Below are 19,683 nucleotides of genomic sequence, written 5' to 3'. Positions count from 1 at the left end.
AAAGAGACCTTTTGTAGGGCTTTAGAAAACTGTAACGCCCAGGCAGTGAAGCAGGAAGGGGTGTTAGTCTGAGCCCATGTTTACTCTTGCCTCTCTGGGCCTCTGAGTGAAGAGTTGAGAAACAGCTATTTAGGGAGGAGAAGAGGGTCACATAACCTCTAAGTGGCAGGATCTGATTTGACCATATTAGTCTTCCTTTCCTCATCATCCACACAATCCTCTCTTGGCCTGCTTCAGTAACCCTGAACATTTGACCAGCTGATCAGCGCAGAAAGCCTGTTGTCTTCCCAGCATGTTTTGGCACTGTGATATCAAATTCAAACCAGATGCACTCCACCCATGACACATGTACAGAATTTTTTTTTATAATGCAGTGCAGTGCATAGATAACTCTCCACAGTCTCTGTATGTTTTTTCCACCCAAAGTTTGTTATTTTAGCTGTGAAGAGGAAGACATATTTCCACCTTGTCTGTTCTTCCTTCCTCGTTCAGGTCACCTGGTCCATCCTTTACTGCCAAGTCCATAAGACAGGAAAGGATACAGAGAGAGGACAGTTTAGTTTAAGGCCATAACTTTTAAAAATAAAGTGTTTAATTCTATGATCAAATGTTTTGGTAAAGGGATTTAATGTGTTCCTACCAGAGAGAGGTAGAACTGCTATCTGGAAAAAGGCATACAGAATATATATCATCTGAAAACTTTAGCATTTGTTTTAAGGGTTTTTGAAGCTTCTATAGGAAAAAGGTAGATAAATCTCCCCATCAGGGTCGTGTTTTGCATTTTGTCTGAGAATAGATTAGACACTGCATGAATATTGTGATGTTTTATACAGTATATATTTTTTTCAAATTTTAAAGAAAATGTCAGTATTTTGAAGTGTTTAGTCTTTATACAGCACATTTACAGAGTATGTGCAATCACCACAGATGATATTCTCATAACATTTCCAGCAAGAAAAAAAACACAAACAACAACATCTCACATAACAGAAGTCTAATGCAAAGTACTTTGGTAGAACACTAAATACCTAATGACCTTTACTGATAGATTATAAAGGTTGTAGGTAGCCTTATATAGTTGGAGTACCTTCCCTTAGACAGTCCATTAAAAGTGAGCCCCTGTTCTTTCTCAGTATAGAGATGTGTGATTTTTACACTTGTGGTAATCACATCATATACACGTGAACTTGATTACATGTGAACTTGATATAAACTCATTTCACTAGATTGTTGTAACTTATAGTATATGTGGTTAACAGCAGTTTATACCAGTATCAAGGATCAAAGTTATAGTTAAGTGGCTTCATTCATAGCTTTATGTGGTTGATATTATGTCAGTGCAATTTGTTCGAGTTGGATGTTTTTGGATTTTAAAAGCTGTTCACTGGCTGCAGAGCTTCTATATCTTATTACATAAATGGGACCCAATTTCTTGTGATTTTTTTTTTTTTTTACCCAAGTGCTTCCCTTTTCAGCCAGTAAGAAGCTGGGAAGCCTTTTATCAGAAGAGAGGAAGGCTTTTATCAGGGGAGGCCTGCTTATTACACAAGCCAACAGCTGGTGTAGAGGGCTATATTACACTGTTTAATGCGTGTATATGCCCCCACACACAAATATGAGCACACACACACACACAAACACACACACACACACACACACAGGGCCTTCAGCTGCTGGTATTGGCTTGGCAAATTCTGTCTATGCACCACATTTATTTTTGACAAAGGAACTATTCAGAGATTTAGCATACACTAAAACACACTTTTTTAGCAAACACTAAAACACACCAGCTTCAAAACCAGTATAAGTAGGGTATTTGTGGTAACACTTATTTTAAGTAATCCAGCATAATATTGTTATATCCAAGGAAAATTGGCCCAAGTGTTTTGGGTTTGTATCTGAGGAAACTCTCAGAGTGGCTAGAGAGGAGAACAGGCCTGAGCAAGTCCCAAGGAGAAGATGGCCAAGGAGATCAGCATGCAAGATCATACTGATCATGCTGACACACCATAATGAACCTTCACACACTCCCCATCCTCCAACCCACTGGTATGCTCCTTGAAGACAGGAAAAGGGTATTATAAAAGCAATATTATTCAAAAGATCTTCCTAATCTAGTGCTCAGGGACCACCAGGCCACATTTTCATTCTGTTCCGGACCAAAACAAACTTAAGGCAGGTAATTAAGGGCTGTAGAGTGGTAATTATCTGGCACAGCTATGGTGGGAAGTGGAACAGAGAAAAGATGTGGACTGGCTGATTGTCTTGGATATTAAAGAAATGTGAAGTAAAGCCTTTAATCATTCAGTATTTATTATATAATGAATAAAACACAGTTTAAACACAATGAGTTAAAAAGCTAAGGTGAATTATTTTCCTATACTGAATTATTCTTCATTCATAGTTACTTTTCAACAATTATCATGTTCATAAGTTCCTGTTATTACTTATTTTATAGTGACAAAAACATTCCCACATTTACTAACCAAACTCTTTTTTTTCTTTGCACGCTTTTAGTTCATAAAGCCGAGATACAGTTTGACATGTTACAGAGAAACTGGAGAGTTCAAAGTCCTGCAGCAAAAAATGTATTGCTAACACTGGAGAGTCCTTCCATAAATTTTAAATAAATTTTCCTTACAGTAGTGGTCATATCATCAATAATTTAGAATTTTCTTTGTCTTTTTATTATTATAGATTATGTAACAGAAGGATCACATTAAAATAAAATCGTTTGAATTAGAGATAGGACTGTTATCAGATCTGTTGTTATAAATATTATTCACAACCTCCTGGACAATCAGATTTGAGAATTGTGGTATAACTGATACATCAATGACGCATTTTAAAGCACATTTCAAAGTTTGTAGATTGTATTGAACTCATGTGCTTGTATTCTGTGTTTTAGGTGGGATGGTACCTGGCAGAATTAAAATAAACAAACTGTGTAAGTTCTGCGATGTACAGACCTTTACATGTAATGGCTTTGGTACATGTCAGGTCAACTGCAGCATCACCTCTATCTGTGAAAAAAATGACGAAGTCTGTGTGGCAATCTGGTACGTAACTGCTACTGCGTTTGGTTTTGTTTTGTTTTTACATAAAATTTGACAGTATACAGTATATATGATATTATATTTATATCTTTACACTATACCTTGAGAGTCTGAAAGGCGTTCCTCAAATAAAAATATATTATTATTATTATTATTATTATTATTATTATTATTGTTGTTGTTGTTGTTATATTCAATTCAGTTTTAATTGTAGACTGGTTTTAACAGTGGGCATTTTCTCAAAATGTCTATTAAATTTTAGATATTACAAAAATTATAGATATTCCAACATTTAAAATTTAATTTATAATTTATCTTGACTAAACCCTTTAATTATTGTATGTTTGATGCGGTCCTTCAGGAGGAAGAATGAGGATAACAACACAATCGAGACAATGTGTCACTCTCCAGGAGATCCACTGTATGGCATGTTTCTGAAGGACTACAACAGCAGCACATGTGAGATGAAGGAACAAAAGACAGAAAACGGACTGCTCTTTATCTGTTCTTGTGATGAGGACGAGTGCAATGAGAACCTCCTCTTTCCTCACAGTGAGTTTCCTCCTTTCATAAAGTGTCATAATGTACCAGTTTCTTGCTATATGCAGTATAGCACCCCCCGACTAATAAAAGTAAATTCCTACCCAGTATCTGGAGTAAGAAGTTTTAGGGTAACTTGCTGATGATCTAATGGTCATTTTTCAGGTGCTAAAAGGAAAGTTTGGGGGTAGTCATCAGGATTAGAACCTACTGAAAACAATCCAGGTACATTTTTAAGCCAAGCTCGACTGAGTGTATAAAACTAGATAATTTCCCCAGTCTAATCTAAAGATCATTAGCTACAATTAACAATTAATTAATTAATTAATTAATATAACATATATTATATATATATGTATGTATGTATGTTGTGTATCCTTATGTAGGTGGTTTAGTTGTTGGACAGATATTCAGATTTTATTGTTGATTAAATTATTATGTAATGGTTTTTTCCTCAAGCAGGATGATGTAGTATTAATTATGCAGATCTTGCATATAAAATAATATGACTGATGTGGATGGGGCTCCTTATGCAGCTTGTCACTTAAGGCCCTCAAATGTTCAGAAATGTTCTTGGCTTTGTTGAGGCTTTTATGACGACAGAACACAGTAGTGTAAGAATGTGCTTGTAGGAGTGTGTGTGTGTGTGTGTGTGTGTGTGTGTGTGTGTGTGTGTGTGTGTGTGTGTGTGTGTGTGTGTGTGTGTGAGAGAGAGAGAGAGAGAGAGAGAGAGAGAGAGAGAGAGAGAGAGAGAGAGACAGGTTTTCGAGTTAAACTTATGCTGTGACTTTTGGCAGCTTGTGTTGCAGATTGACAGAACTGTAGGAGTGCAAATGTAGTTGACTGTACTGTATATGCTAATTTCGTTCTGATCTGTAGTATAGCTTCTGTATTACACTGATGCTAAAGTCACACTGGCATTCTCACCTAACTTTTTTGTGCTTTTGATCGAGAATAGCCCGTTCGCTGCATAGTTTGTGGAATACTCTATTTTGTTTTCTTGGTGTTTTTAAAATTTTAGTGGGAATCTCCATGGTTTCTCAGCATAATCGCTGCATACCAGATCTGTAGTGTATGTGAGATTACCACATACAAGAATTTTTAAACATTTCCCAGAAACGAGAAAAGAATGAAAAACTTGTTTACTTAGAGTCTATTGGCAGCTGCTAGGACAACCTTTATTGTTGAACACGTTTATCCTTTTCTTTAGCTGTGTGGACATTTTTAAACCTGGGATGAATCTTGAGGGTTGAGCAAGTCAAGTCAAGAAGCTTTTATTGTCATTTCAACCATTTCAAACAGCAGTTACCTGAGATATTGTACAGGGTTGTGCAAAACAGCAATCAATCAACTGAAATGTGGGATGTGGTAGCCTAGTGGTTAAGGTGTTGGGCTACCAATCAGAAGGTTGTGAGTTCGATTCCTATGTCCACCAAGCTGCCACTGCTGGGCCCCTGAGCAAGGCCCTTAACTCTCAATTGCTCAGTTGTATGAAAATGAGATAAAATGTAAGTTGCACTGGATAAGGGTGGCTGCTAAATGCTGAAAATAAAAAAAGTCAGACAGAATGTGAAAAAAGTGTGCAAAAAACAGCTTATAAACAGATTGATGGAGATATATATTGGAAGCGTGTGTATTTAGTGTAGGTCAGTGCAGTCCATACAGCATGATGGTGCAGCTCCTAAGCTCAGTTTACTGTTTGTGTGCAGTTTCTTTATGTGTTCATGTCCATGTATATATTGCTCTGGGTTTCCTCCTACCTTCCAAAAACATGCCAGTAGGTGGATTGGCTAAATATAAATTTCTTCTTGATGTAAATGGGTTCATGAATGAAACCTCAAGAAAATAGTTATTCTATAGATTTTCTTTTCACTATATTGCTTTGTTGCATACTTGAATAAAACTACTATGGACCAGCTTTGGTGAGACATTCAGTGTCTCATAACTTTCTTCTCAAACCTTCATTGTTACAATGTTTATAGAATATAATGATTATACAACATTGTTAATATTTATCGATGAAGTTTGTCAGCTGTCCTTAAACTGCAATTGCAAAGCTTTTAATGCAGCACATAGACTTCTTTATAAGTCAGCTTAAATTTAACTTAAATAGTCTGGACGTCTCTGAGACTTCACTCGAATATGTAACAGGAAAGGGTTTTGTGTCATAAAAAATAAAAGCATATCACATTCCACTATGGAAGTATTGCAACATGTACATCAGAAGGGAATATATAGGGTCAGATGTGTTTCCAGTTTACATTTACATACAATCTAAAATGTGGAGTAAACATGAAAACATTCTTCTGTACTTCCTTCTGCTATCGGTAGTACACCCCTGAAAGTAGTTTTCTTTCAATATAGGAAAAATATCATCTTTAAAACAAACCTTGATAAACCTCAAGCTTGTGAATAGGCATACATGAACGTCTCTAATGATATAATAGGGTTGCGAATAGGACACCTGCAGACAGTCGTAATAACCTTCACCACTCTACATTAGTTAGCTGTGTTGTGCCTGTTCAATACAGACCGTAGTGTTGGCTCTGGTTATGTGGTGAGGCAGGCAGCAGAGGATCCCAGACGTGTGGTTTCCTGTCTCTTTAACTCAAAACAGAGACAACACAACCACATAGCAAAACAGCTGGGTGTACTGGGCATGCTCTGACTTAATACTCTCTCGTGTTAGCAGGCCTGTAGTGGTGCATGTACCACGTGTCATAATACGTCCTTTATGGTACATGGTACACAAACCGAAACATTACAGCAGTAATAGACAGCCCTGATATATAAATTCTAGTGTTGTACGTTACACATTGTCTGTTTTTGCCCTTCTGAAGTTGTCTTAAGTATGAAATGAAATGTAAAAAGGCAGTCCAAACTTCATAGGAGGAGTCCTACTCTGTAGTGAGCACGTCCTGCAGGAAGTCCGTGTTTACTTGTAGGAAAGAAGCCAAGGTTAGTTTTCTCAGAAATGGCGACATGTTTGCCATTTTTTTCCCTGCACATAAGAAATTTGTGACATAAAACGAAACTGATATGCTGATATGAGGTCTGCGCTTTTGTGTCCTATAAATTGAGCAGTTGTCAATAGCTGAGAACAGGATGTCACTTACAAGAAGATGGAATACCATTTTAAAGAGAGAAGACAATTAAACAGTCATATGGACTGCGAAACACTTCTGACTGTGCTTTGTGAATGATCCCAGAGTTTATGTTTTGGGTTTCTGTGTGATAGTCAAGGACAACACAAACAGATCTGGCTCTGAATTCAATACAGATGGTTATCACTGAGAGAACCTCTTCACAGTGATAGCAGCTATTGGATTAGCTTTCAACCAAAAGTACATGTGCTTCTAATAAGCAACTTATAAAACTTGTCAGAGAGCCTATGTTTGTCATTGCAGCGTGAGTTTCACACGGTTTATTTTCTGTTGTTGACGTCGTAAACGTGATTGGCTCAGTGCAAAGAGTGACAAATGTACTGTAGACAGCAGCAGCTGTCTTGATTTATAGCTGTTGGAAGTCTCACTTTTATTGTCTGAGCGTCACACATGACAAGTTTCACACTCAGCTTTTCACAGCTTGTTACTGTATGTGGCCACAGTGACAGGTTGTGAAATACATTTGTCGCTTAGAATTTTTGCAAGTTTTACTTTCTTCATTTTGGAGAATGTATAAGAATCCTATAGATTTTATTTTGTTTTCATTTTAGAGACACATGTTAAAAAACCCATGAGTGAGTGAAGCACCTTCAATAAGTCTTTATCCTGCTGTCACAAAAAGTTTAGTTTATTTGAACATCTTAGAGAAGAGAGAAGAAACCCAGTATGTGTCATTTTTATGAATTACTAATTTCCAAGACTGAATTTGTTGTAGGATTGTTCACCCTCAGTTGATCCTTTATCACTGGTTATTTTTTGAGAAAAAGGAGAAGAAAAACTGTCTGTCTGACAGGTCTAGTCTGGGATGATTTTTCTTTCTTCCCCCACACTATGGAATCCAGAGCAGATGCTCTAAAGACAGGTATGAGTCACCGTCGGCTTAGGGCAAGAGAGAGAGAGAGAGAAAGAGAGAGAGAGAGAGAGAGAGAGAGAGAGAGAGAGAGAGAGAGAGAGAGAAAGAGAGAGAGCGAGAGAGTGTTTGTAGGCAAAAAGAGCGATAAACACTTTTATGGTGCTAGTCATACTGTGAAATGAGAGTTGTAACCATAACAAACAATAAACAGTGACCCCAACACTTTACTATGCATATTACCAGTACCGTTCTAGCAAAACCTCCACACTCTAAACAGGAGAATATAAATTTTATGAAATTAAACATCTGGCAATAAAATTGTGATATAGTATTTCAGAATGTAAATGTTTCACCAGAGGTAACATATCTAGCTGGAATTTGCAGGATTAAGAGCACTCACATGAATTGAATTCATCGTTGTGGTTGTTTGCAAAACATTATTATTATTATTATTTTCTCAGAATAAAAATTAGACATTAGTCTTAACGGTGTGGAAATTAAAATTGTCCAAAAACTTTGTCAGCCTTTACATCAAATCATAGCATATTGTTTAAATTTTAATAAGAGGTTTTGTAATGTCGTGTTGTATCCTGTCGCTACGTTGCTATGTTGTGTGATTCACTGAAATATTGTAGCAATTAGGATCTATTTGACTAACCTGTGAGTCAGGGGCTTTAAAGAACACAAGCTTTATACTGCCTGTTATAAAGAGCTCAGCATGCACGTAAACACACACTCTTGTGTGTACACGAACACAGTAATGGGTTTAATCTGAGAATGGTCTGAATATGCATAATAATCTCACTCCTCACCACAGCAGGGAGTTATTTTCAGTAGTTTTGCTGCTGTGTGCAAAAAAATGCATGTCTCTTTCCATAAAGTATAAATCTGTAGATTTCAGTCTTTATGAGTAGCTATTCTATTTTAATCGTTCTTTGTTTTGGAATCCTTTCCAGTCTGCGCCTTTCTTTTATTGTCATGTTAAATGTTCCAGAGTTGGGTATCTATTTGTGAGTGTTTTATGTCTGTACTGTAGTGAGGGTGGTGTGTAATGTGTGTGTGATGGAAAAAATGTAGACAGGCTAAGATTTTTTACCCCAGTCTGTGCCCCTTATAGCTGGCACTAGTCTGTCTCCATCTCTAGACTCAACCTGTAATGTTTCAGGAGGATTTGCCAAACCTCAGGTTGGCAGGAAGTCGGAGTGGCATGGTAAATTTCCTTGAAGGTTGTAGACAGTGTTTCATTGTATAACCCTTTTCCTCATGTGCCTCTCAGAAACGCAAAGCAAATGGGAAATTTACCATCTCTGTGAACATAAATCATACTAAGCTGCACCTAAGTAGCAGCTTTGCAGCCTTTGGTTCATTTCATAAAATGCAATAACTGTAAAGTTGTAGATGTTTCAAACTAGACATTTTAATGGTTTTGAATAAGTTGCATGGCCAATTTGACTTATCTTGTTTTGTCCCCACATTTTCCCCCAGGCACCACAGACCGTGAGGTGGTGTCAGTAATCTTGATCAGCCTGCTGCCTCTGCTGATTCTGGCTATAGTAGTCATTGCGTCTTTCTACTGGTACCGCATCTACCGGCGTCGCAAGCTCAGCGAGTGGGAGACCAAGAAGCCTTTGAAACGCAAAGGTCCTCTAGACTGCAGCGATGCATGCGCCATCATGGATGACGATCGATCAGACAGCAGCTCCACACATGCCAACAGCCTCAACCATAACACAGAGCCACTGCCCATCGAGCTGGACATGCAGGTGGGCAAGGGTCGTTTTGCAGAGGTCTACCGGGCCAAGCTGAGGCAGAGCTCCTCACAGCAGTTCGAGACAGTAGCTGTGAAGATCTTTCCATGTGAAGAATATGCCTCCTGGAAGAACGAGAAAGACGTCTTCTCTGACATTGACCTGAAGCATGAGAATGTGCTGCACTTCCTCACCGGTGAAGAAAGGAAGGTTGAAAGGCAGTTCTGGTTAATCACCGCCTACCATCCTCGCGGGAATCTGCAGGACTACCTCACTCGGCATCTGATAAGCTGGGAGGACCTGCGGAGGCTTGGGGCCTCACTGGCTTGGGGCATTGCTCATCTACATAGTGATCGCACACCCTGTGGAAGACCCAAAGTGCCCATTGTCCACCGAGACATCAAGAGTTCCAACATCCTGGTAAAGAATGACCTCACGTGTTGCCTGTGTGATTTCGGCCTGGCTTTACGACTGGATAATTCCTTGTCTGTGGATGACTTGGCCAACAGTGGACAGGTAATTATGTGTGGTTTACTCAGGAATAGGGAGAGAGCTGAAAGATTGGGCAAATTAAATATATATGGGAGACACGGTGGCTTATTGGTTAGTACGTTTGCCTCACATTTCCAGGGTTGGGGGTTCGATTCCCACGTCCACCTTGTGTGTGTGGAGTTTGCATGTTCTCTTGATGCCCGATGACGCCTGAGATGAGATGCATTTCATAGAAAATGAAATGAATATATATATATATATATATATATATATATATATATATATATATATATATATATATATATAAATTAAATAAACCTTTTTATATATTATACAAGTTACCACTCAATGCATAGATAAACTGCAGTTTACTCTCATAAATGCTACTGGAATCAACACATAACTTGTAGAAATAAATACATTCATTTCTGCCCTTATACCTATTGATGTTGGGTTCCTCGTTGGGTTCCTTGCTAACGTAGACCCGATTATGAGTTTGTAAGAGTGTGTAGGAGTTATAGCAGGGATATGTTTGAACGTGCAGGGGAAAACCCATTGAGCATCTTCCCACTTCGATTTGTGTGTGACCTTTGTTCTCTGTGCCTTGATTTGTGATTCACAGGCTGAAAATGCACCGAACTAAGGTGCTGAGTGAATGAGTAAATAAGCCACTGCGAAGATTTTCTAATCATGGAACTTTTCTTTTTAAAATAGTATTTTTTTAAACATATTAAGTGCTACAAAGTTTTTCCTTATCTGTTATAGTTTGTTGTGCATGGTATAAATAGGATATAATAGAATTTGAAAAGTCTGATTCTTGTTTTATGTTGAATAACATTGTTCTGAAATCAAAATGTACTCTATTAGTGATCAGATAATGCACGGTTTCCCTGTGATAACTCATCTAAAATGAGGATCAGAGCCCATGCAGAGTTTAGACTACAGAGAGAAAGCAATGTAATGAGCCATGACTCTGTATTGTCTCCTCATTGCAGGTTGGAACAGCGAGGTACATGGCTCCAGAGGTGCTCGAGTCCAGAATCAATTTGGAGAACATTGAGTCCTTTAAACAGACTGATGTCTATTCAATGGCTCTTGTGCTGTGGGAGATCACTTCCAGGTGTAACGCCATTGGAGGTGAGATCACTTATTGAACTATACCCATACCAACCAAATTACTGGGTACCAAGTCAGTACCAAACACATAGGACTTCTTTGTGTCTGTTCTATTCATGGTAATTCATGGAGAAATAAGAGTCCTTGTCCGAGCACTGTCTTGTGTCAGTATTTCTAACCCCCTTAAAGGAACTCTAAAGGAATTCTATTTCTATGGAGACGGTGGTTGCCCCTTAAGAATGGAATGGATAAAAATAAGTTAGTTATTTCTCCCATTAGTCTGTGGTTTTTGTTTTGCCAGTGTGACCAGGCTATTGTCCCAATGTGGCTCGTGTGCGGTTTTGACCGATTTGCTGCTTCCTGTTATTTGGAAGGCTCTCAATATAACTCTGAACTAAAACATTATAGCAATACTACTAACTGAGCTGTTGGCGTGTGAGGAATGTGTAGAATGTCAGTCCTTCATTGAGCAGGTGGACTGAAATACTGTGGGGGTTTTGGAGGGTCATTATGTATGCGCATTTTAATGTAATCTTTAAAAAATTAGTTGTTGTCATGTAGTATCTATATACAGTATATATAGGTGCTATATATAAGTTTACAAGAGCCACATTTAACCTATTAAACTTATATACATTTAACCCCTTGAACAATAAAATCTTTGTTTACATATTTAAATATTTATCTACTTTCCACTATGAGTAACAGTGGAGTCAGTAAACTTGTATAAACAAAAAAAGCCTGCCAATTCACAGAATAAGTCTGAACGGTCACGTGCAATACTCTTTTACAATTTAGAACCAAACTGATACTGTGCTCTGATATCACTCAGTTGGTGATAGCTATTTTAATGGGCCTTGTACACACTGTTCTGTGTGCATGTGTGGTGTCAAGCATACCATCAAAGTATGGGATTTGTGTTCCCCACATGCCCCAGCATGCCCCCTCTGTGATTGAGAGGCTCCTGCAGGCTTATCTGCAGAACTTGAGACATTTCCCGACAGACCAGAGAGACTGAATGTCACATTCCTGCCTTCCTCACTGCACCAACATAGCAAGAGTCTGTTTTTTAGACTTGGACCACCAGAATCCAATAGAGATAGAGATAGCACGGGCTATAAGGGAATCAGGAGAAAGTCATCATGCTGCCTTGTTGTGCTGTGCTCTGGCTCACTGTGTTGTTGTTAGTCTGTCCAAATTTAGCATGGGGTGCGGCTCTGGCTGGAACGGCATAGAGTAGAGCGACGAGCTGAGAGGCAGCCAGCCTAAATATCGCTTCTACTCCTACCCTTATGATAGAGCGATGGAGGGCATAGCAGCTGTGTGGCAAGTGACAGAGCTCCATATGGCAAGTCCATTTGTCACTAGAAGTGTCAAATTCACTGTAGGCTTGTTCTTGTTCTCATGCATACATATTCTCAGCTCTTATCCAAAATGCTTCAAGTCTTAGATAATGTCCGCTAGTCGTACAACAGATTTGATGTGTTTTTTATTGCTAAGTTACTACTATTGCTAAGTTATAGTTTGGCCTGTCTTTGCCTTGCTACCATGCTCTCAAATAGACCTTCTGAAAATCCCAAATCAAACCTTCTTTAAATCCCAGATGCATAGACAGTGTCTGTGGAGGTTCCAGACAGTTAATCTGAAAAGGAAAAGCTTGTTAAAAAGGGTTTTCCTGGAAAGATTTGTAGAGCGCATCGATTCGACCTGGGGAGGGAGGCCTCCGTGTGCGGGACATCTGTTACCAAAACCGCTGCATTCCTCACATAGTGAGCACACTCACATCATTCAGGCCACAGCTCCCAGAGCAGACAGACAGACAGCAGAGGGAGAGCTGAGGTTCCATTTCTGCAGTAGGGTTTTATGTGCTGCTCTGATGCCTTTCAGGTGTGAGACTGACAAATCACGCCAATATAAAACACACAATGCAAATTGTTGTGTGGGCTGTATGATTTCTGCTATTCTACCTTCTCAGGTTTATAGCCAAGAGCCTAACGGGGACAGCAGGAATAACAGTTAATGCTATACGACTGCTTTGTTTTAGAATTGAAACAGGGGAAGTCCACTTGTCAAAAACAGGATGTGTGCGCTTGTGGAGTCAGCTACTCTGCGGGGGCCCAATCACAGCCTCGTACTTCCTGTCCCAGACTCCATGCTGGTCTGGCCTCTTCCTGTGGGCCTATATAGTGAGGAAGAACCACATAACACACTTACTTTAAAAAAAATTTTTAAAAAAGATTTTCCAAAGTGAACTCATTCATCTACTTACATTTGTGGGAATGGATTTTGGTTTGTATTGTAATAGCAGACATTCCCACTGCTCTGTTATAGCCGTTTTCTTTGTCATACATTTTTCCTGTCGTGCACGCTGAGTGCATTTGTGGATGGGTGAGAGTTATAAGGCAAAGCTGTTGTGAGTTATAGCACAGCTGCTATGAGCTCTATTTCACAGGGTTTGGAAAATTACTGGAATACTGTTGTTCGTGTTCTCTCTGGCACAGTCCAGTCATTATCCCATATTTCCTCTAATTTGTTTTCATACGGAAAACAAACAACACAGCATCATAACTTCTCATTATTGCTGGCACTCTGCTGGGTAAGCTGATCGCCCCAATGTTGTTTAGCATTTGTTTGCCTTCTCAGTGTAAAGAGGAGTGCCAGACAAATATTTCCAAAGGTGAGTTCCGACATTACTGTTTCCCAAACCTCAGCGTTTCTCATGTCGATGCTTAGAGCCCCAGAGAACATTTACGATCTCTAAAAATGCACTTTTTCCTCTAGAAAGTTATACTCTGAATGATTAATTGTGTTCCTGTGTCTGTGCGTGTGTGTTGGGGTTTGTGTGTTTCAGAGGTAAAAGATTATGAACCTCCATTTGGCTCTAAAGTGCGAGAGCACCCCTGTGTGGAGAGCATGAAGGACAACGTGCTTCGAGACCGGGGCCGGCCTGAGATCCCAAGCGGCTGGACGAAACACCCGGTAACTAAGCCATTTTTTTACAGCGATACTGAGGTTCATCGATGGCTGATGGGGGAAAGAAACATACTGATCACAATGAGTAATTTATAAGAACTGCAGCAGCATAAAAACAGTCACACTTTTATTGTATATTCATATTAGACACTCAGTCATGAAACAATTTATAGACTATTTCAAACAGGACATTGTCTTCAACAATATAAAAGTAAATGTTTGGTAATAGTAGAATAAATCTATATGCAATCGGTTTATGAGTTGCTAATACAATACATACTGAAGGAAATTACACCTCATGCTTTACTGAAGATCTTATACTTATTTCTTAATTTAAAGTGAGTGTGCTCCTGTATACACTATTCTGATTGGCCACAAGGCACTGATTAATTTTCTGCAATTGCAATAATAAGGTATAGATTTTTTTTTTCATTACTGGTCCTAATAAGAGCAATGGTGAAGCAGAGGTTGGGTTAAAACAAAAAAGTTTGTGGACACCTGTCCATCACACCTATGAGTATTTGTTGAACATCTCATTCCAGATTTTGGAGTGTGGTTGTGGGGATTTGTGATAAATCAGCCACAAAAGCTCTAGTGAGTTCAGGGTAAGGAGGCCTGGGGTGCAATCAGCTTTCCAATTCATCCCAAAGGTGTTTAGTGAAAACTGTGCAAACTGTGTCTTCATGTCACTTTATGCATAAGGGCTTTGTCATGCCAAAGCAGGGACATTGTAAAGCTACAGAATACAAGGACGTACTAGACGACTTTGTTGTTGTTGCAACAGTTTGAGGAAGTCCCCTATATGGGTGTGATGCTGAGGTTAATTGGAAAATAATCTTTGGGGTAACAGTAACTTTACTTTAAGACACATCTCACTACCCCTTTGTTCATTATTTTTCAGTAACAGTGCATTGATAAGTGTTTTATTCCTTGGTTGTTAGATGCTCTTTATTTTTGTGAGATTTTATCATTTTCCACATCAAGGTAAAAAGCTGTTTTGGCCCTCTGTCTGCACTGAAATGCAATAACACGAACATCATTTCCTGCAGGGTGTGGCTTTGGTGTGCGCCACCATCAATGAATGCTGGGACCAAGACCCTGAGGCTCGTCTCACGGCGCAGTGTGTGGCTGAGCGCTTCAGGGAGATGAATGACGATCTGGATAAGCTATCCACACGCAGCAGCTCCGAGGAGAAGATTCCAGAAGACTGCTCTGTGAGCGTCAGTGACGACAAGTGAAAGAGTGGGAGAGTGAGCTAGAGCCCATTTAACTGTCACTCTGGCATGGGAGAGTGTTATCTGTGCTCACATCAAGTGATCAGCAAAAGAAGAACAGCTCCCTCCAAACAATGGAAACTGGAATGCATTCAGTATGTTATAAACAATGTGTGCTTGTGTGTGCAGGTGTGTATCAGAGGCCTCGGGACACGAGCCACAGGGAAATGAAGTAGCTTTAAGCTTTAGATGTGTCTCGTAACCAAAGAGTTTATGCACTTTATCAGATTGTTTATGCATATGTAACAGTAAAGAAGCACTGGTGGCTTTATTGCAAGAGGACGTGGCTGGTGCTTCACTCCTCACCGCTCACTGCAACTCAAACATTACCTGAGCAGGTATACATAAGAGAATCTATATGTACAGTTTGATTTAGCACTGTCTGTGTTCATGAAAGAGTGTGTGTGCATGTATGAGTGTGTGTGTGTGTGTGTGTGTGTGTGTGTGTGTGTGTGTGTGTGTGTGTGTGTGTGTGTGTGTGTGTGTGTGTGTGTATGGGTGTGTAAGAGCATGTTTGATTCCATGTACATAAAAGAATGTGGTGTGTTTGGTATTGCTTTAACAGAGGTATTTTATTTTTATTTTACTCATTTGCCAATGAAACAAAGCACAGTGTGTATATAACTATTGGATGAAAAATCATGTTACAGCATTGGAAAGGCCAAAAAAGAAATAGGACTCTGCTCTGGCACCGAAAAGTATTTTAATAAAGCATTTCCAAAGTCGTAGCTTTATAAATAATAAGGAAAACAGCTAAATGTGCCTTTCTTTTTGTTTTTATAAGCAATATATTTGTAAATCTTTTAAGATTAAATAAATTTCTTATAAACAGTGTATATTCTAGTAATTGTGTTTTTGTGCATTTCATGTTCTGCATTTCACCTTCCACACTGGCACATGGACAGAAATGTAATATAGAAATATAGTCAAATACATGTAGTGAACCGTTATAGCTTTAAAGATATAGATTTTATTTTTATTTATCCATATTACTAGTATTACATCTCAGGTTCATTTTTACTCTGAGATTATTAAAACCAGACAATTGACATATTTATTATTTGTGATACTGCTGACTGTTACTGGATGCCTTGAAAAGTTTTCCTCATGAGTCTTAGACAACATTTCTTTCTTAGTAGTCAGGTGTTTACACACACTCTCTCTCTCTCTGGGAAATAAGCCTGTTAAACAGTGACTCATTTGACATCAATATTGCTCAATGTTTTCACCCGCACCACACAACCATGTAATGTACAACGTAGTGAAATGCTTTTTGTTTGTCATTTAAAAAGCAATATAAAAAAAAATTGCATATATATATATTCACATTCTCTTTCATTTGTGGTAAAAATTAGTTTTGTGTATTGTCAAATTTATTTCGTGCAATCCATCCATGTGCTACTGGTAATGACTGGTTCATACTGGTGCTGGTAAGATACGTTTTAATGCTCTCTTCTTCGGTTAAGTTTGCAAAGTCAGAAGACGTGTAAAATGAGTTTAATTGTGTAAAAAATTTTTTTATAAAAACCATGTTACTGCTAGTATGTTTATAATAAGTTAACATTTTTGGCCGTGAAAAAAGAGCTTTGTCGAAATTTATTCTGACAGATTTAGCCACATCAGCCATATTATCTGTTTGCCTCCAAGAGATTGTGAGAGAGTCTGCCGCTGCGTGTGTGTATTGAATGTGTCCCTGCTATTTCGTTATAGAATAAACATCTAGCTCTGGAACTTTTGGTGCCTGGTGCTCTTCAGTTCACTAACAGCCACTCAAAAGCCACTACACATGTTTGGAGAGAGCTTTCAGTTCAGACACTGCAGCAGTGAGCTTTGCAGAACAGATGTTCCCACAACCAGACTATGAGACTGAACACCGCATCCCTCAGGCAGACCCTGTCTGACTTTAGAATAGCTACAAATTGAGCTTCTCTCTCTCTCTCTCTCTCTCTCTCTCTCTCTCTCTCTCTCTCTCACACACACACTTTCACTCACTCTTACTCTCTCTCTCCCTCACTCTCTCTCACCCCCCCTCTCAACTTCTCTCAGCCACCATTGTCCCACTACTATTCTAGATGTAAACCACTATAGTTTTGTCTGGAGCAATAACCACGGGTAAACTTGCATCAGAAAATAGCTCTTTGTGGATACAATCTCAGAATAGTCTTCATAGAGTAAGTCTTGGCATATCAACATGGTTGCTGGTTTAAAGTGGACGAGGCTGACCAGAGAAAAACGGGTCATTTCTGCATTTCTGTGTTGGGTGGAGAGAAAGAAAACTTTGCACATTTTGCTTCACCACAATTGGCAAGGGGACATACAAAAAAATATTGAACTTGAAATATTTATCATGGAAAAATAAATCCATTTTAAGAATCATGTCCTTCAAAATCCACAAACTCTTCATTCAACAGTATACTGATACTGTGTGTCTGCAGTGCTTTATTCTGTGAGTGTAACAAGTAAACACAGTGTTTTTATAGGGCTTTTTACCTAGCATGTGGAGCTCATCCAAACCAGGGAGCACACTCCAGGCCGATGATGAAAAAACTTGCCTTTCTTTGGTGCCAGTAGTAGGCAAACATTAAGCTTTTCACACTGCACTTAACTCCTGGGTTACTGTCGTTTCGAAACCTGCATATAACTGGGTAGTGGAACATTTCACACAGGTCATTTATTACCTCCACATTGTGGTGGCAAACATGTTGGTGTGTAACAGACAACCAACATGAAATATTGGTATCACTTGCATCATACTGTATCATGTGAAAACCATGACATAACAACACTTAAGAAAATAGGGTTCAGTAGTGTCAGGTGGCAAAACGCTGACCATCACAGAAGTGCCTGTCAGAGCAAAGTGGAAATTCGTGACCTTGAAAAAATACTGGATGCTGGATATCAAATACACAAACCTAAGAACACTTTAAAAAATTAGAAAGCTCTTAAGATAATGTCAGCTCGGATGCAGAACTGCAGATCTATACATTTTTCCTCATGGATGCAATAGCATGAGACAAGCCATTATTTAAACCAGTTGCACGCTGTATTTATCCAATCATGGAAGCTAACACTCAAAATATGCAAAGAACATTACCCTCTCTTATGAATGTACTGGGTGTAACAGATTATAAATACCCAGGATTAATTATTGACTTAGGGTAAAGTATGAGCAATGTGAAACAGAATAAACCAGGATTTTATTTTTCAAAGGTTTACCATGACTCAACATTACCACCTGGTGGACATACAGTGTCAATAAAGGTGAAAGGCTGGAAAGGAGGAATGATGTAGGGTTGAGGTCAGGGCTCTGTGAAGGCCAGGCGAGTTCTCTGACTACAATCTTAGCAAATTGTGGCTTAATGGGCTTCACTTTTTGCACAAGGGTATTGTTATGCTGGAGCAGGTTTGTGCCTCTTTAATGACATAATGTCCATGTGACATAAGTTTCATGTGAGTATGAAATGACTGGTTCATACCAGGAACATATTTGGCTCAGTGATAAACTCAGTCTTGAAACTCCAGCACAAAAAGAGTGGACCTGGGGAAAAGTCATAACTGACTAATAAATTGTTAAATGAAGTTTAAGCTTGAATATGGCCGAATATGAATAAGCATTAATACTCTGGAGTTATTTATTATGTTTAAATACAAAGGCTTATATTAATCCTTACCATCTTTACATGTCATCTGTTTTCTTTCCCTCCTATCCATATTAACCTTACCACAGAATTATCTTCTGTTCATCCCATCCCGAGGCATCCAGAAGTTGTACCAGCTCCAATTGTCTTCCGTGCCAAGAAGATTTTGGACCTTCACTGAGATGAGGCCGACTCTGTGAGGATCCTGAGGCACCTAGAGATTTACCAGCTCAAGTTGGACTCTGCTATACTAAAGAGGAGATGCCAACTCCATGTGGACTTTGAGGACAACAAACTCCTCGTCAATAAAACATTTGTCGGACTGTATATTTGTAATCACACCCTCCAGTGTCACCCATATGAGGATGAGGTTCCCCTTTGAGTCCTGGTTCCTTTCAAGGTTTCTTCCTTTACCATTCAAGGGAGTTTTTCCTCGCCACGATCACCTGAGTCACCTCAGACTTGCTCATTTGGGATAAATACAAACACATTTAAATATATCTAATATAATCTTGAATTTTGTATTATATTAATCTTTATATTATTCTTTATAATAACCTTTTTTTGTATGTTTATGTTCTGTAAAGCTGCTTTGAGACAATGTCCACTGTAAAAAGATCTATACAAATAAATTTGAATTGAATTGAATTGAATTGAATTGAGTTGAATTGAATGATGAAATGGATGTACCAAAGATAGTACAAAAGGACAAATCGTTTTTTATGTGCATATCTGACTTCCATTAAAAGGTGATATTTTCTTTTCTCTTTTCAAATACCTTCAGATAAACGAAGCATATGAAATAAATAGTTACTTCAGACCACTAGAT

The 19,683-nt window shown here is 38.7% G+C and overlaps 1 protein-coding gene across 2 annotated transcripts in view; it reads left to right on the top strand.

Moving 5' to 3' along the window:
• tgfbr2b (transforming growth factor beta receptor 2b) overlaps positions 1-16,052 on the top strand; it is an 18,503-nt gene extending 2,451 nt beyond the window's left edge. Inside the window, exons 2-7 of one of the 2 annotated variants that reach the window (XR_007140163.1) lie at positions 2,909-3,059; positions 3,418-3,608; positions 9,099-9,877; positions 10,849-10,990; positions 12,158-12,317; positions 13,821-13,948. Coding sequence is in view for 1 of the 2 variants with exons in the window: in XM_027149415.2 (XP_027005216.1) it covers positions 2,909-3,059; positions 3,418-3,608; positions 9,099-9,877; positions 10,849-10,990; positions 13,821-13,948; positions 14,992-15,180 (1,580 nt within the window). In the remaining variant the exon portion in view is untranslated. Of the gene's footprint in view, positions 1-2,908; positions 3,060-3,417; positions 3,609-9,098; positions 9,878-10,848; positions 10,991-12,157; positions 12,318-13,820; positions 13,949-14,991 lie in introns of those variants that run through there. The other variant, XM_027149415.2, reaches the window with a different exon arrangement.
• Positions 16,053-19,683: the final 3,631 nt, after the last annotated feature.

The sequence above is a fragment of the Tachysurus fulvidraco genome, chromosome 3, assembly GCF_022655615.1.
Source record: "Tachysurus fulvidraco isolate hzauxx_2018 chromosome 3, HZAU_PFXX_2.0, whole genome shotgun sequence".
Lineage (NCBI taxonomy): Eukaryota > Metazoa > Chordata > Actinopteri > Siluriformes > Bagridae > Tachysurus > Tachysurus fulvidraco.
Note: the sequence above shows the minus strand (reverse complement) of the source record. Positions and strands in the feature narration are given on the sequence as shown.